At 45.2% G+C, this 14,550-nt stretch overlaps 1 protein-coding gene across 3 annotated transcripts in view; it reads left to right on the forward strand.

Annotated features, from left to right (window-relative positions):
- The window catches only part of ADAR (adenosine deaminase, RNA specific), a 62,728-nt gene extending 48,948 nt beyond the window's left edge, over positions 1–13,780 (forward strand). For 2 of the 3 annotated variants that reach the window (XM_023516415.1, XM_003795329.2), the window contains exons 7-15: positions 6,737–6,962; positions 7,215–7,386; positions 7,700–7,793; positions 8,771–8,893; positions 9,160–9,293; positions 11,683–11,865; positions 12,337–12,449; positions 12,793–12,920; positions 13,051–13,780. In XM_023516415.1, coding sequence (XP_023372183.1) covers positions 6,737–6,962; positions 7,215–7,386; positions 7,700–7,793; positions 8,771–8,893; positions 9,160–9,293; positions 11,683–11,865; positions 12,337–12,449; positions 12,793–12,920; positions 13,051–13,288 — 1,411 coding nt within the window. In that variant the 3' untranslated portion in view covers positions 13,289–13,780. The remainder of the gene's footprint in view (positions 1–6,736; positions 6,963–7,214; positions 7,387–7,699; positions 7,794–8,770; positions 8,894–9,159; positions 9,294–11,682; positions 11,866–12,336; positions 12,450–12,792; positions 12,921–13,050) is intronic. The other variant, XM_023516414.1, reaches the window with a different exon arrangement.
- Positions 13,781–14,550: the final 770 nt, after the last annotated feature.

The raw sequence follows: 14,550 nt of genomic DNA on the forward strand, positions 1-14,550 counted from the left end.
AAAAAAAAAAAGAATAGTGTATTGTCTTTCCAAAGATGGATTTAACATCCTCCTTTAAACGTTATATAATTAAAAACTTGGCATGCATCAAAGATTCATAATACTTGTTTAGGTATTCCTTCTGTTGTACTTGGGTTAGTGTCTTTTCTAGGGATATCAGTTTACCACGTAGCCAATTCAGTCTGCTCTGGGGGTTCAGAAGGATTGTAACAAACAGCAGGCCCACTGGGGTATACATACCTGATATTGGTTGTTATTACATACGCAGGTTCCTTCAGGCTTTCCTGTACATTCATAATATGAAGTAAACCAATAACCGTTTTGACACTTTGTCTAGTCTGGGTTACGTCTTGGATACATTTTTCACAACCTTCACCATGTCTTATACCTGAGATTAAAGAAGAAAGGTGAGAAAGTCCAAAGCAAATAATCAGTCCCATGCCACTGCTGCTTGTCTTTAAGCTTCTGCCATGCATAGACCAGTCAGCTCCTGGTATGTGACTAGGGCAGGACTACAGTCCTTTTTCTCAGGGTAAGGCAGTGGGGATGCTGTGGTTGTCATTGACTCCTCTTCACAGGCTCGTTTCACATGTGAGTGATATATTCAGGCAGCAATGCTGTTCACCTTCACTGATGTTGGTGTGGACAGGATCACCAAGTAGGGGCCTTTTCACCGTGGTTTCAGTAGGCTCAGGCTTCAATCTTTAATCCCCACCTGGAGAATAGGGATGGACAGGGGAGATAAACTATGTATGACATCTGTCATTCACCACTTCTGAAATCTTTTTATTATTTTTCCCAGTGACATTAATAGGTTAGTAAGTTCTCTTTCTCTTAGTTTTCTTGGGGTCCCTGGTAAATTTCTTAAAATGGGTCGGGGCCTGTGATACATTAAACAATGCTAATGGTAAAGCCTGGATCCACTGAAGTTTAGATTCTTGGCATATTTTCCCTGTACTGGCCTTTAATGTTCTATTCATTCTTTCAACTTTTCCAGAATTCTGGCTCAGTGCCTGTGGCTCAAGTGGCTAAGGCGCCAGCCACATACACCTAAGGTGGCGGGTTCAAATCCAGCCTGGGCCCGCCAAAAAACAACAATGACGGCTGCAACCAAAAAATAGCTGGGTGTTGTGGCAGACACCTGTGGTCCCAGCTACTTGGGAGGCAGAGGCAGGAGAATTGTTTGAGCCCAGGAGTTGGAGGTTGCTGTGAGCTGTGATGCCACAGTACTCTACCTAGGGGGACAGCTTGAGGCTCTGTCTAAAAAAAAAAAAAAAACTTTTCCAGAATTCTGTGGCCTGTTGGCAGCATGCAGTTTCCAGTTAATTTCCAACATGGTAAAGTCATTTCTTAACAGTATGTTCAAGAGTCAGACAGAACAATGCCAATTCAGAAAGAAAAGTGACTGTGCTGTTTCAAAAAGTAAAGAGGACTTTTAGTTTCAAATGTAACTGACCTTGGGTCTTCTGCTGAGTCCTGGTACCTTATCTCAAGACTATTCATAACATAGCAACCACAGTTTTTAGCAGGCAAAAAGATAGAAAGTTTTTAACAAACTTTGTATTAACTCTACAATGGGAAATTGTCCCTTTGAGTTCTGACTTTTGATGCATTTTTGTCTCTTTTTTTGTCCTCGGTAGAGTACTGTGTTGTCACAGCTCACAGCAGCCTCAAACTCTTGGGCTCAAGCAATTCTCTTGCCTCAGCCTCCGGAGTAGTTGGGACTACAGGTGCCAACTGTATATATTTTGTTGTTGTTGTTGTTGGAGACAAGGTCTTGCTGTGACTCAGGCTGGTCTCAAAACTGTGAGCTCAGGCATTCTACTTGCCTTGACCTCCCAGATTGCTAGGACTACAGGTATGAACCACTGTGCCTGGCCTCTCATTACTTTAAATATGTGTACAAGAATAGAAATTTAAGAGACTTCAAACATAAGTCTTACTAAACTGAGAACAGACAACTTTGTGGTTTTAACTAGAAATTTCCTTTTCATTATAATCAACTTAATTACATACAAATTTTTTTTTTTTTTTTGGAGCCAGAGTTGTTCTAGGTAGAGTGCTGTGGCATCACAGCTCACAGCAACCTCCAACTGCTGGGCTCAAGCGATTCTCCTGCCTCTGCTTCCAAAGTAGCTGGGACTACAGACGCCCATGACAATACCCAGCTATATTTTGGTTGCAGCTGTCATTGTTGTTTGGTGAATCTGGGCTGGATACGAACCCACCACGTCAGGTGTATATGGCTGGCACTGTAGCCGTTTGAGCCACAGGTGCTGAGCCACAAAATTCTTTTTTAATTCTTCTTCACAAACCTTCAAGACTAACATGCACCATCTTTCAGCATTTTAAAATTCCTTGCCTCAGTGGTGCCTGTGGCTCAAAGGAGTAGGGCACGGGCCCCATATGCCGGAGGTGGTGGGTTCAAACCCAGCCCCAGCCAGAAACTGCAAAAAAAAAAAAGTTAAAAGTCCTTGCCTCTTTTGGTGTCCTTTGCAGTGCATTACTGCCACCTTGCTAAGTTTCTACACAGTTTTCAATAAGTTTTATATTTCTTGGTGATACTTTGTTTTCCGGCTGAGTTTAAGTCCTTTTTCTCTACACAGTGCAACATGCATATGCAGGGTTATAAAGGCATACTTTGAATCAGTATAAATGTTGACTGGTGAGTGCTATAATCTGCCTTTTGGGAAGATGTTCCAGGTGGGAGTTTTCTTTAATGGCTTAGAATGCTTTTTCCTGAGGGCCTTTTACACTAGAGGGCAGTGGTTCTCAACCTGTGCCACAGAAACTGTATTAAAGGGCTGCAGCATTAGGAAAGTTGAGAACCACTGCACTAGGGGCTCTTTATTACCTCCTTTGTAACTTCATACAAGCACAACAAAATTTAGGATCCACAGGTGACAGAAACCAGCTGCCTCTAAAAATTCTCTGGCCTTAGGAACAAGCAGGTTACAAATTACCTGGTTTCTTTTAGGAAATTTTATATCCACAGTTCTCTAAATGTTTTAACAACATATCAGTTCCTTGAGCACTTCCTTTTCTAGTACTCATAGCCTAAGAGTAAATCATCCACATATTGCAGTAAGGTACTCTGTAAGTGTTGTGCAGGAAAGGTTGACAGGTCCCTGGCCAGTGCTTCCCAAAGATTGTAATGCAATTCTTACCTAAGTCTAGATATGCCCTTCCACAGTATGTTCATTCTTCTCTTGGTGAGCTGCTGCCTTATTGGACCACCATGGGACCTCCCCTCTGTGTCATCAGCACCAGAGAATCCTTAGGGAACAGCATCAGTCAGGGTGCCAGTGAGTACCCCCAAGGAGTGCTATACCTGGCATGGGGAAGCCCCTAGAGTCTTGGTCCCAATCCTACACACCTGGCATGGGGGAAGCCCCTAGAATCTCTCAGTCCCAATCCACCTGCTCATTTTCCTGGTCAGGGAACCAAAAATGTTGCAGAAACACACTGAATTAAAACAGACAGACACACCAACAATATAGAGGAAGGAACCTTTAATTGCAGGCCAGAACTCAGGGTGCATTGAGGGGTAAAATGCTGAGTTCCAGGAACAGTTTTTTTCTAGGCTCTTTTATACTTTTTTTTTTCTTCAATTCAATATCAGCTACATAGTTACAACTACAGATATTAGAAACCAGGGCATTATTATTAGTTACAAAGTATTTTTTTATCTTTTTCTTTTTCTTTTCAAGGGTATTTCATCTGCATGTAAAGTTTGTTCTGATCTTGAAAGAAAGAGTTCTTCTGCAGCTGCCTGCTGCTTTCTTAGGACCACTGAGAAGTATAAGATTTATTTCTCCTTCCTCAAAAATAGTATGCTCATATAGGCATAGAATATTTTCCCCTTTTTTGTTTGAGATTCATTGAGGGTACAAAGAATTAGGTTGCACTGATTACATTTGTTAGATAAAATCCCTCTTATAATTGTGTCCTACAAAGTATTTTCTTAAACGTTTAAAATAAACTGGTAACTATATCTGCTTCTGGGTAACTACATCTGCTTCTGGGAAAAGAGGGACACTTTTATTGTATACTCCTATTTGAATTTTTACATGTATGGCATCTAGCTTTTCAATTTTAAAAAGTCATTAAGGAGAAAAGTACATAAAAATGGTAATTTGTAATTCTAAATTTATCTCTAGTAGTAAATAATGTCATTCATTTATTCATGTTTATGTTATTTGTGTTTTCTTTTTCTGTGAACCACCTGTTCTTCTCTTCTTTGGGTTGCACTGTTTATTGGTATGTAAGAGCTTTTTACATAATAAAAAAAATTAGCTCTTTGACCACCATGACCCAATTTAGAATGCAGAGACTAGAGGGGACTAGCAAGGCTCATCTGCCCAGCTTAGCCCATCCAGGAGAGGAGGGGCGTGATCTCCCTCCAGCAGCTCTTCCTTTGCTCTCAATGACCCCCCCGCCCCATCTTTAAGCACAATCCTCATAGGACAGGTCAGTCCATTTCCTCGTTCTCTTCAGTGAAATCTATAAAATCTTTCCTAGAACTTTAAGTCATTCATTTGTTATGAAGAACTTACTATGAACTAGATTGAAGATAGATTGAAGACAGGGCTTCTGCCATCGTCTCCTGGGGGGGGTGCAGGAGGAAGATCACATAGACAGGGGCAGCGCTAACTTAGTAGCTGCATTTAGTGACCTCTCAGACAATGACATGTTGCTTCCTTCTTAATGTGACTTATGCTGGGTCCTCTTTTTCCCTTTCTCTTTGCTCTTGTTTTTGACATCCTTAACTACTTTAATGACTTTTACTGTTACTTCCCTCTCCCTTCCCTCTCCTCACCCTCTCTTCCCTCTCCTCACCTTCACCTCCCTCTCTTCACCCTCTCTTCCTTCTCCTCACTCTCTCTTCCCTCTCCTCACCCTCACCTCCCTCTTCTCACCCTCTCTTCCCTCTCTCCTCACCCTCACTTCCCTCTCTCCTTACCATCTCTTCCCTCTCCTCACCTTCTCTTCCCTCCTCACCCTCTCTTCCCCCTCCTCACCCTCTCTTCCTTCTCCTCACCCTCTCTTCCCTTTCTCCTTACCATCTCTTCCTTCTCCTCACCCTCTCTTCCCTCTCTCCCCTCTCTCCTCACCCTCGCTTCACCCTCACCTTCTCACCATCTGCCTCTCCTCACCATCTCCTCTCTCTCCTCACCTGCACTTGCTCTGAGTAATTCCCTGCAGCCTGTGAACATGCCCACATCTACCTTGTTAAAATCTTCCCTCTACCCTCCCTTTAAGTACTGCCTCATTTCTCTGCTTCTCTTACAGCCAAAACTCTCAAAAGAATTGTTTCGTATTCATTTTCTTCACTTTAACTCATTCCACTAAAAGGGCTAACTCCTGGCCACATGTGGTTGGTAAGCACGCAAACTGTGGTTAATGTGTCTGAGGCATTAAATTATTAATTGTATTTTAATTTCTTTAGGATTAATAGTTTCATGTGGCTAGTAGCTATATTGAACAGCACAGCTCTAAAGGATTCTAATTGTAGAATTAACAGAATTTACATGTCTGTGTATATATCATACACCTATATAACTTTGTGCATGAGAGTTCATATTCTTTTCAAATATGTAATCAGTGAGATTCTCCTGGGTCCCTCAGGGAAAAATCCAGCACAATTTGGCCCTGACCCCTCTCCATCCCCTTCTGGTGCACCTGTGCCTCTCCTGAACTCAAGCCCACTGGCATAGACCTGCCAGCCTGGGCCCAAGATGGAATAAAGACATTCAGTTGCTTGGGGTGCAACAGTGAGAAACTTGGTGTGGTTGAACATTTGATTGAGTGTTTTTACTGCCTGAGCTGTTAAACCTTGGTATTGATGCCTCTGTTATCTGCAGGTAGATTACCTAGCCACTAGATTAGATTAGGATCTGGCTGCAAGATTGGGTTCTCAACACCTTGTCTTGAGGTTTCTAAACTGTTACTCCATTGTGCTCTTCCCTCAGTGTTTGTGGAAATGTTCAGCAAGGAGCAAGGAGGCCTCTCTGTTTGTATATTTTACTATCAGCAGAGCTCATGGCCCCAGACTCATCCACTTAGCCCCATAGCCATCTCAAGCATGAGAAAAATAACTCCCTCAGGAAAGCTTGGTTCCCTGGCCTAAGACAGACCTTGACACAATGACCTGTCTGGCTTAAGTCCTACTAAGCTAATAGGGAAGCGAATGAGGAAATGGACTTGGGTACTTTCAAAAATCAGACAGCATATCAAGTGACAGTGATTCCCGCACAGGAAGGTTCATCCCTGCTTCAGAAGAAAGTCTGACTTTGGGGCTAATAGTTCCTCTGTAATACTTCCTTACTTCCTTTACAGTAAAGACAGGCCCAGAGCCTTTGCAGGTAACAGCATCTAATCAGAATTTAATAACGTGATGTTATCATATTCAGTTTTGCAGCCACCTTCAATTCATTGCAAATACTAGTTTTCCATTTCTAGCTGTGATATAAAGTTTCCTTTGTAAATGTGTCTGTTTTTCAAGAGCCAGTTTAGGAAAAAAGGTAATAATTCAAGTGATATCTGGATCTAGTACAAATAATACTGTAATTTGTGAATGAGCAAAATCTGGAAAATGCTCCCTTAGAAACAGCTGTCAAGATTGATGGGTCCATAGGTTTGCAAAACTGTTTCCATCTTAAGCAAAACTACCTCTTTCCTGGAACAACTTTCAGGGCCTGGTGATTGTCTTTTTTCCCTGCTTCTCATCCCAAAGGTTTGTTTACCAAGCAAAAGTTGGCGGTCGCTGGTTCCCAGCTGTGTGTGCACACAGCAAGAAGCAGGGCAAGCAGGAGGCAGCAGATGCCGCTCTCCGTGTGCTGATTGGGGAGAACGAGAAGGCAGAACGCATGGGTTTCACAGAGGTAACCCCAGTGACAGGGGCCAGTCTCAGAAGAACTTTGCTCCTCCTCTCAAGGTCCCCAGAAGCACAGCCTAAGACAGTTAAGACATCTACTTTTGGTGCTTTCTTTGGGGGTGGGGGGGGTGGGGGGGGTCTTGCTGGTGGAGTTCACTTTGACTTGCTGTCATGTGAGTCAAACTGGGCCTCACTGTCAGCCTCTGTAGCAGACATAACTGGGACAGTAGATGGGAGAGGGACATGTGTCAAGAAGAGCTTGGTCTCCCTGCTCATAGTGGATGCGGTGGACACGGCCTGGGATTTGTGGTTCTGACACAGCCTCCTGTCCCCATAGCTCCCGCTCACTGGCAGCACTTTCCACGACCAGATAGCCATGCTGAGCCACCGCTGCTTCAACACCCTGACTAACAGTTTTGAGCCATCCTTGCTTGGCCGTAAGATCCTGGCCGCCATCGTCATGAAGAAAGACTCTGAGGACATGGGTGTTGTAGTAAGCCTGGGGACCGGTGAGTGAGGTTCTGGAGTACACTCCTCCAGGCATCTGCCTCCCACATTGGCTAGAAGTGGGTTCTTGTCATTCTCCCCCAAATTCTAGGCAAGGGAATTCAAGGCAGGGAGCAAAGACTTTCCTTATACTTGATTTTAGCTACAGCCAGTTCACAATGAGGAATGAGTTCTCTCCAGAGAAGGGAATCTGGGCATCAAGAAGCTGATAGATTGTGGCTGAGGCCACCTCTGATATTTAAGAACAAATAGCCTTCGCCCTGTTCATCATGATTTTCCTCTGGTGATTCCAGTTGTGTTTTCAATGCCTTCTAGGAAATCGGTGTGTGAAGGGAGACTCCCTCAGCCTGAAGGGAGAAACTGTCAATGACTGCCACGCAGAGATCATCTCCCGGAGGGGCTTCATCAGGTGGGCACTTGGGGCGGGGCTGCTGCTGTGCCTCCCTTCTCTCCACGCCTCTGCTGCCACTGGGCACCGGTGCTCCAACACAACCTCCAAAACCCCAGGAGATGGCAGGTGGTTGAGGCAGCCTTTGCATTTAGCCTGTCCGTTCGAACCTGTCTGACAGAATTGGTCTCCTCTGTGACTGGGCTGCATCCTGCTTCTTAGCCTGCTTTTAAGTGCTATCCTTTTTCTACTAACTTTTTCATGTCCTTTTCTAAAAAACACAAGATGACCTTTTGGTTCTCAGGGCCTTGTGTATAAGGCTGTCTTCTACCTCCATTTTAGGACTAAACAACCTCAGTGTTCCTCCTAGCTCTCTTCTCCAGCTCACCTTTTCCTTAATTTATGAGGGGAGATTAAAAGCAACAGCCTCCTATAGTCCTGAAATCAATTTGTTCTGCCCTAGAATCCCTGTGGCCACCATAGCACGGAGCCCTCAAAAGAAAGGAAACTGATCCAAAAGGCTAACTTTGCTTTTTGCAATGCTGGAGTCTCCCATAGAGAATGCCCTACCACTTCTTTCTATCTGAGCAATTGTGAAAAGTTTGCAATATTAAGGCTTTTCTTTTCTCTCTTTTTTTTTCTTTTAGAGAGAAAGTCTCACTGTTTTTTTTTTATTGTGGGCAATTGTGGGCCATGGAGTCATCACAGCTCACAGCTCTTGGGCTTTGGTGATTCACTTGCCTCAACCTCCCAAATAGCTGGGACTATAGGTGCCCGCCACAGTGCCTGGCTATTTTTGTTGTTGTTGCAGTTTGGCCAGGGCAGGGTTTGAACTCACCACCCTCAGTATATGGGGCCTACGCCCTACTCAGAGCCACAGGCACTGCCTAGCCTTAAAGCTTTTCCTTAACTTTGGGCTCAGATGGAGGTCAGATTATTGAAGCAACTGCTCTTCCCAAAGTTGACCCTGTCTTTCTAACCGTTTTTTCTTTGTGTAGATTTCTCTACAGTGAATTAATGAAATACAACTCCCAGACAGCAAGGGACAGCATATTTGAACTCGCTAGGGGAGGAGAAAAGCTCCAGATAAAGAAGACTGTGTCATTCCACCTCTATATCAGGTCTGCACACATCCGTGGCAGCCCTGGGCGGGGCATCAGGACACTCCCAGGCTGCAAATGAGACCCTCCACCACCAGCCACACTCCACTCTGGGTTTGAGACACATGCCTGGTATAGAATGACTCACATACCCTGCTGCCCACCTCTGCTATCTTATAGTGGTCCCCAGAAAACATCCTTCTGCCTCATCTGACTACTCTTGAACCCCACCCAGGAAATGGGGGAGGTTTGCACAGGTGAGTTTGAACAGGTGCCCTGTCCTACAGCACTGCGCCCTGTGGAGACGGTGCCCTCTTCGACAAGTCCTGCAGTGACCGGGCCATGGAAAACATAGACTCCTCCCACCACCCTGTCTTTGAGAATCCCAAACAAGGCAAGCTCCGTACCAAGGTAGAGAATGGTGAGTGACACGCACCCTCCTTCCTTCCCAAAAAACCTCTGCCGGTTCCCAGGACCCCAAAGTCTTGAGTGGAGGAGTTCTGTAGAAGGATCAAAGTTCCATCTTGAATAAGGTGACCAGATTTTAACATTGGTAAAGTGGGACACCATTGATGGGGGTGGGGTGGGGGTGGGGCGGAGGAGGGTTGTGTTCTTGATTAAAAATTTGATATATATGGAGCAACAAAAATTTTCATAGACCACAAAAATAGTATTTTAACTTTTTTTTTTAATTTCAACATAAGTACAATTTACAAATATAATACATTAAAAAAAATTATGTATAGGGCGGTGCCTGTGGCTCAAAGGAGTAGGCCGCAGGTCCACCTTGGCCACCTTGCCCAGGAGGGGAGTAGGGAGTTTACATTAGCCTTTTCATTTCCAAACAAAGTTACATTAACCTCTTCATTCCCAAATGGAGTTACATTAACCTTTACAGCAGCCGAACTGTATATTCCATTCCTGTTGTCCCGCCCTTCCCTAGATTGTGGTGCATTCTTTCTTTCCAAAAATCGGGACTTTTTAAAAACACCGCGAGACACAGGACAAATTGTTAAAAAGCGGACGTCTGGTCACCTTAATCTTGAATCTGTCAGTTTGGGAGACCTCTAGGTCAAATAGGAGGCGGAGGTACCTATCTCGCTCAGAGGAGAGATCCTCCTTGGATGTACAACATGGCTGCGCTCCCCTGTAGGGTCTTCCTAGCAGGGGAAATGGGTAGCGTCAGCTTAGAGAGAGGGAGGATGAAAAAGAAATGGTACAGACCCAGGCCTGAGGAACTGGCGGGCCTGGTCTCCCCTGGCTGCAGGTTCACTCCTACTCACCAGCTCCTACTTGCCTGCTTCCCCCCACCTCCTCACATCCACTCCTGCTCCCTTGAGGCCACACTTTAGCAGTTATCAGAGTGGCCCTAAAACCCAGCTAAGTAGCATAAACAGAGTCACTGTGCGTCCCAGTGCTAGGCATATGCCCAAGAGAAATGAAAATGTGTCCACACAAAAACCAGTGTGTGAATGTTCAGTACAGCATATTCATAATAGCCAGAAAAAGTGGAAATAACCCAATACCTATCAGCTGAAGGACTGATAAATAAAACGTGATAAATCTATACACAGGAATATTATTTGGCCATAAAGAGAAAGCAATGCTGACATCTACTCACAACATGGGTAGGCTTAGACTCATGCTGCTCAGTGGAAACAGCCAGTCACAAAAGGTCACATACGCAAGATTACATTTATATGAAGTGTCCGGAGCAGACAGGTCTGCAGAGATGGAAAGCAGACGAGTGGTTGCAGCCTGAGGGTGGGAGGGAGAGAAGGAGGAGTGACTGCCAATGAGCAGAGGGTTTCTTTTTGGAGTGATAGAATGTTCTAAAATTAACTGGTGATAATTGCAGAACTGTGAAAATACTAAAAACCGGCTTGGCGCCTATAGCTCAACCGGCTAAGGCGCCAGCCACGTACACCTAAGGTGGCGGGTTCGAATCCCCAGCCCGGACCCGCCAAACAACAATGACGGCTGCAACCAAAAAATAGCCAGGCGTTGTGGCGGGCGCCTGTGGTCCCAGCTACTTGGGAGGCTGAGGCAGGAGACTCGCTTGAGCCCAGGAGTTGGAGGTTGCTGTGAGCTGTAATGCCAGGGCACTCTACCCAGGGGGACAGCTTGAGGCTCTGTCTCCAAAAAAAAAAAAAAAAAAAAAAATACTAAAAACCACTAACTTACATGCTTTAAATGGGTGAATTGTATGGCATACAAATTATATCTCAATAAAGCTGTTATTTTAAAAAATAACAACCCTGTAGTGGTTTCCCACTGCACTTCATACAAAAGCAAAATCTGCTATGATCTCAGCCTCACCCTGTGCCACTATCCCCATCCCTCATGTATGTGAGTCACATGGGCTTTTGATCAGCTCCCTGAATAGCCAGGCTGATTGCTGCCTCAGGCCCTTGGCTTTAGTTCTATGTCTGAAATTCTTCCCTCCCCCTTCTCCTTTCTGTCTCAGCCTAGACTCTGCTATCCCAGGCAATCCCCTGCAGTCCTTGTTCTCACAGCCTCAGAGCACTGTCAGTTAGCATTGGAGCCTTAGGGATATGTCAGTCCACTTGCTTGGTGTCCTTTCCATTCCTTCCTGTCCTCTGATCCCTGCAGTGTTCTCAGGGGACAGGATCTTACCTGGTTTTGCTCACCATTGTCTCCCAGCACCAGGTGTAGGGCAGGTGCTGTGAGATCCATGAAGAATGAATAGATGGCTGGCCTTTGTCCCAAGCCCTAGGAATACACACACCATGCCAAGGAGTGGTTTGATCCAGTGGTACTTGTAGGTCTTACCCAAGTCTCTCACGCAGGGGAGGGCACAATCCCTGTGGAGTCCAGCGACATTGTGCCTACGTGGGATGGCATTCGGCTCGGGGAGAGACTCCGTACCATGTCCTGTAGTGACAAAATCCTACGCTGGAACGTGCTGGGCCTACAAGGGGCACTGTTAACTCACTTCCTACAGCCTGTGTATCTCAAATCTGTCACATTAGGTAAGGGACCTGCTTTGGGGTCTGGAGCCAGTCTGTCCTTGTGCCCAAATCCTAGCAAACTACATACTGTGTTACCAGGGGTGGAGGTGATATCCGCTTTCGAAAGTAAACATGAGTCCATCATCAGGAATGGTTCTGAGTGTCCAGGCTGCTGTGGCAGGGAGACCAATTTAGGCAGCTTAAGTAGAGACACACCAGGCTGGGCTTTTCAAGATGAGTTAAAGAAACCTCAGCTTAAAATTGCAGTGTTTTAGCTTGCTTGCTGTCCACCGCAATTGGCCTTACCTAGAACCCTTTATTTTGTGCTTAAATATTTGGTGATCCCAAGGATCCTATGTAGCCACAATCAGAAAGCTGCTTCTCTGTCTTGACAACTCTGTTTCATGCCTCCAAATCCCCACTAGCCTCTGCCTCTTAACAGCATCTGGTGCAAACACAGGTGTGTATACATTTTTTTTTTTTTGTACCTAGGTTACCTTTTCAGCCAAGGGCATCTGACCCGTGCTATTTGCTGTCGTATGACGAGAGATGGGAGTGCATTTGAGGATGGACTACGATACCCCTTTACTGTCAACCACCCTAAGGTACTATAACCCTGTTCTGTTTGCCATTGGCATTTTTCTCCTTTAGATCGATCCTATGAGCAGAGCAAAAATGTACTCTAGGCAAAGGGAGCCATTATTGGTGCCCCAAGAACTTTATCCTTTCCTCCTTTTGGATGCTAAGAGGTTTTCCTTCTCTTAGTCTTAGTTTGAATCAAGGGGAAGTTAGTATATCTAGATTCTGCTCAGTCATAGCCAAACAGAGCCCTAAATAAGGAAAAAAAGATCACAGCCCCACACACCTCTTTCCTTAGTCTTAAGTCCCTGTTTCAGAATCTCATTCCTAAAGGTTTCCATCTTTCTCCCATCATTCTGGGATTCCTAGGTTGGCCGAGTCAGTGTATATGATTCCAAAAGGCAATCTGGGAAGACAAAGGAGACAAGTGTCAACTGGTGTCTGGCCGATGGCTATGACCTAGAGATCCTGGACGGCACCAGAGGCACCGTGGATGGGTGAGGAGCCAGGGTTTGGGGGCAGCACATGTCTGCAGATCTTGAGTTGCCTGCACTGCCTTGATTTCTCCACTTTGGGACCCCACCTGTCCTGGTCCCAGGTGAATAATGAGTGCTTTTGTTTCTCTAGGCCACGGAATGAATTGTCCCGGGTCTCTAAAAAGAACATTTTTCTTCTATTTAAGAAGCTCTGCTCCTTCCGTTACCGCAGGGATCTACTGAAACTCTCCTATGGTGAGGCCAAGAAAGCTGCCCGAGACTATGAGATAGCCAAGAACTACTTCAAAAAAGGCCTGAAGGATATGGGCTATGGGAACTGGATAAGCAAGCCCCAGGAGGAAAAGAACTTTTATCTCTGCCCAGTATAGCATGATTCAGTGACAGGTGGATTGGGGTGAGAGAGGTAGGATTTGCATTCCTTGTTATGTTGGTCAGAGGGTATATTTCTCCTCCTTTCCTCCCCCACCCACACCTGGGTTAAGTTTTACTTGTCCTGCTTTCTTGGGGATTGCAAGGCAGGGTCTAGTCAGGCCCCTATCTCTTTTCCTATGTGATGAGTCAGAGACTTAGGGGAGAGAAAAGGGGTCACCTTTTCCTTCCCCAAAAAGCAAAAGCAGTCACTGAGCCCCTGTAGCCTATTTCCTCTAAATTGTTTTATTTTTTTCCTTTTCCTTTGTGTTTACTGCACTGATCTCTTGATCAGGCCTGGTCAACTCTGTGCATCATGTCAGGGACTTAGGACTCATTTGTGAATTCTGCAGACCCCTCTACTTCCCTCTCCCCCCTTCTGAGGTTACTTCCTTGTTATCAAAGTTTCTCTGTTTCCTCCCCAAGAGGATAAAGACGTGAACTTAAAAGAATTTGACAAAACCTTTATTGTAGTTGAAAACTGCAGTCAGTACCAGTGGAAGCACTATCAGAATCTGCAAATAATGCTTTTGTTTTTCCCATCTTGCACTTTAGCCAGCCTGTGGGGGATGGGGAGAGCCAGGGGACACTGTACCCCTCCCCAGGCAACAGCGACTCTAGAACCAGCCAGTCTGGCTCAGGGACGATTCTGCCTGCAGGGTGACACAGACCACTTCCCAGGAAACACAGACATTCCTTGGAATATTGCCAAGCTTCAACCACTCCTTATAAAGAATTCTTAAGAATTTCCCCTGCCAATGTGGGGTGTAAAGCCATAGACCCCACCAACTGGTAGGAAAAAGTCCAGGACAAATCTTAGAGGGGCAGATCATATCTGCTCAGATAATCAAGATTTCACAAGAGAAAGGGCAAAAAATCATGGTCAGATCACTGTTCAGCCTGGCATAGTCTATGTTTCTCATGACAGTGATGCCCAGGGAAGTTGGCCAAGTCATATGTCAATCAGGAGTTTTAAAAGAATGCCATAGGTGTTGCTTCCTAACTGCTACAGATAACCTATAATTGAGCAGTTCAAATGTTCAGACGTACTTCTCCATTTATCCAGGCACACTCACTTTGCTGGTTAGCTTCAGAAGTAGGTTCATGGCAGGGTACAGACTGAGGTCTCCTTACAGTAGCTGCAGATGAAAGGGCAGCTGTTCTCATGCTCTCTGGGACAGGACTCTTGACTCCTTTGGCCAGAGCCTTTCACTTCTCTGGA

The sequence above is a fragment of the Otolemur garnettii genome, unplaced genomic scaffold, assembly GCF_000181295.1.
Source record: "Otolemur garnettii isolate 467f Iridium unplaced genomic scaffold, OtoGar3 scaffold00091, whole genome shotgun sequence".
NCBI lineage: Eukaryota > Metazoa > Chordata > Mammalia > Primates > Galagidae > Otolemur > Otolemur garnettii.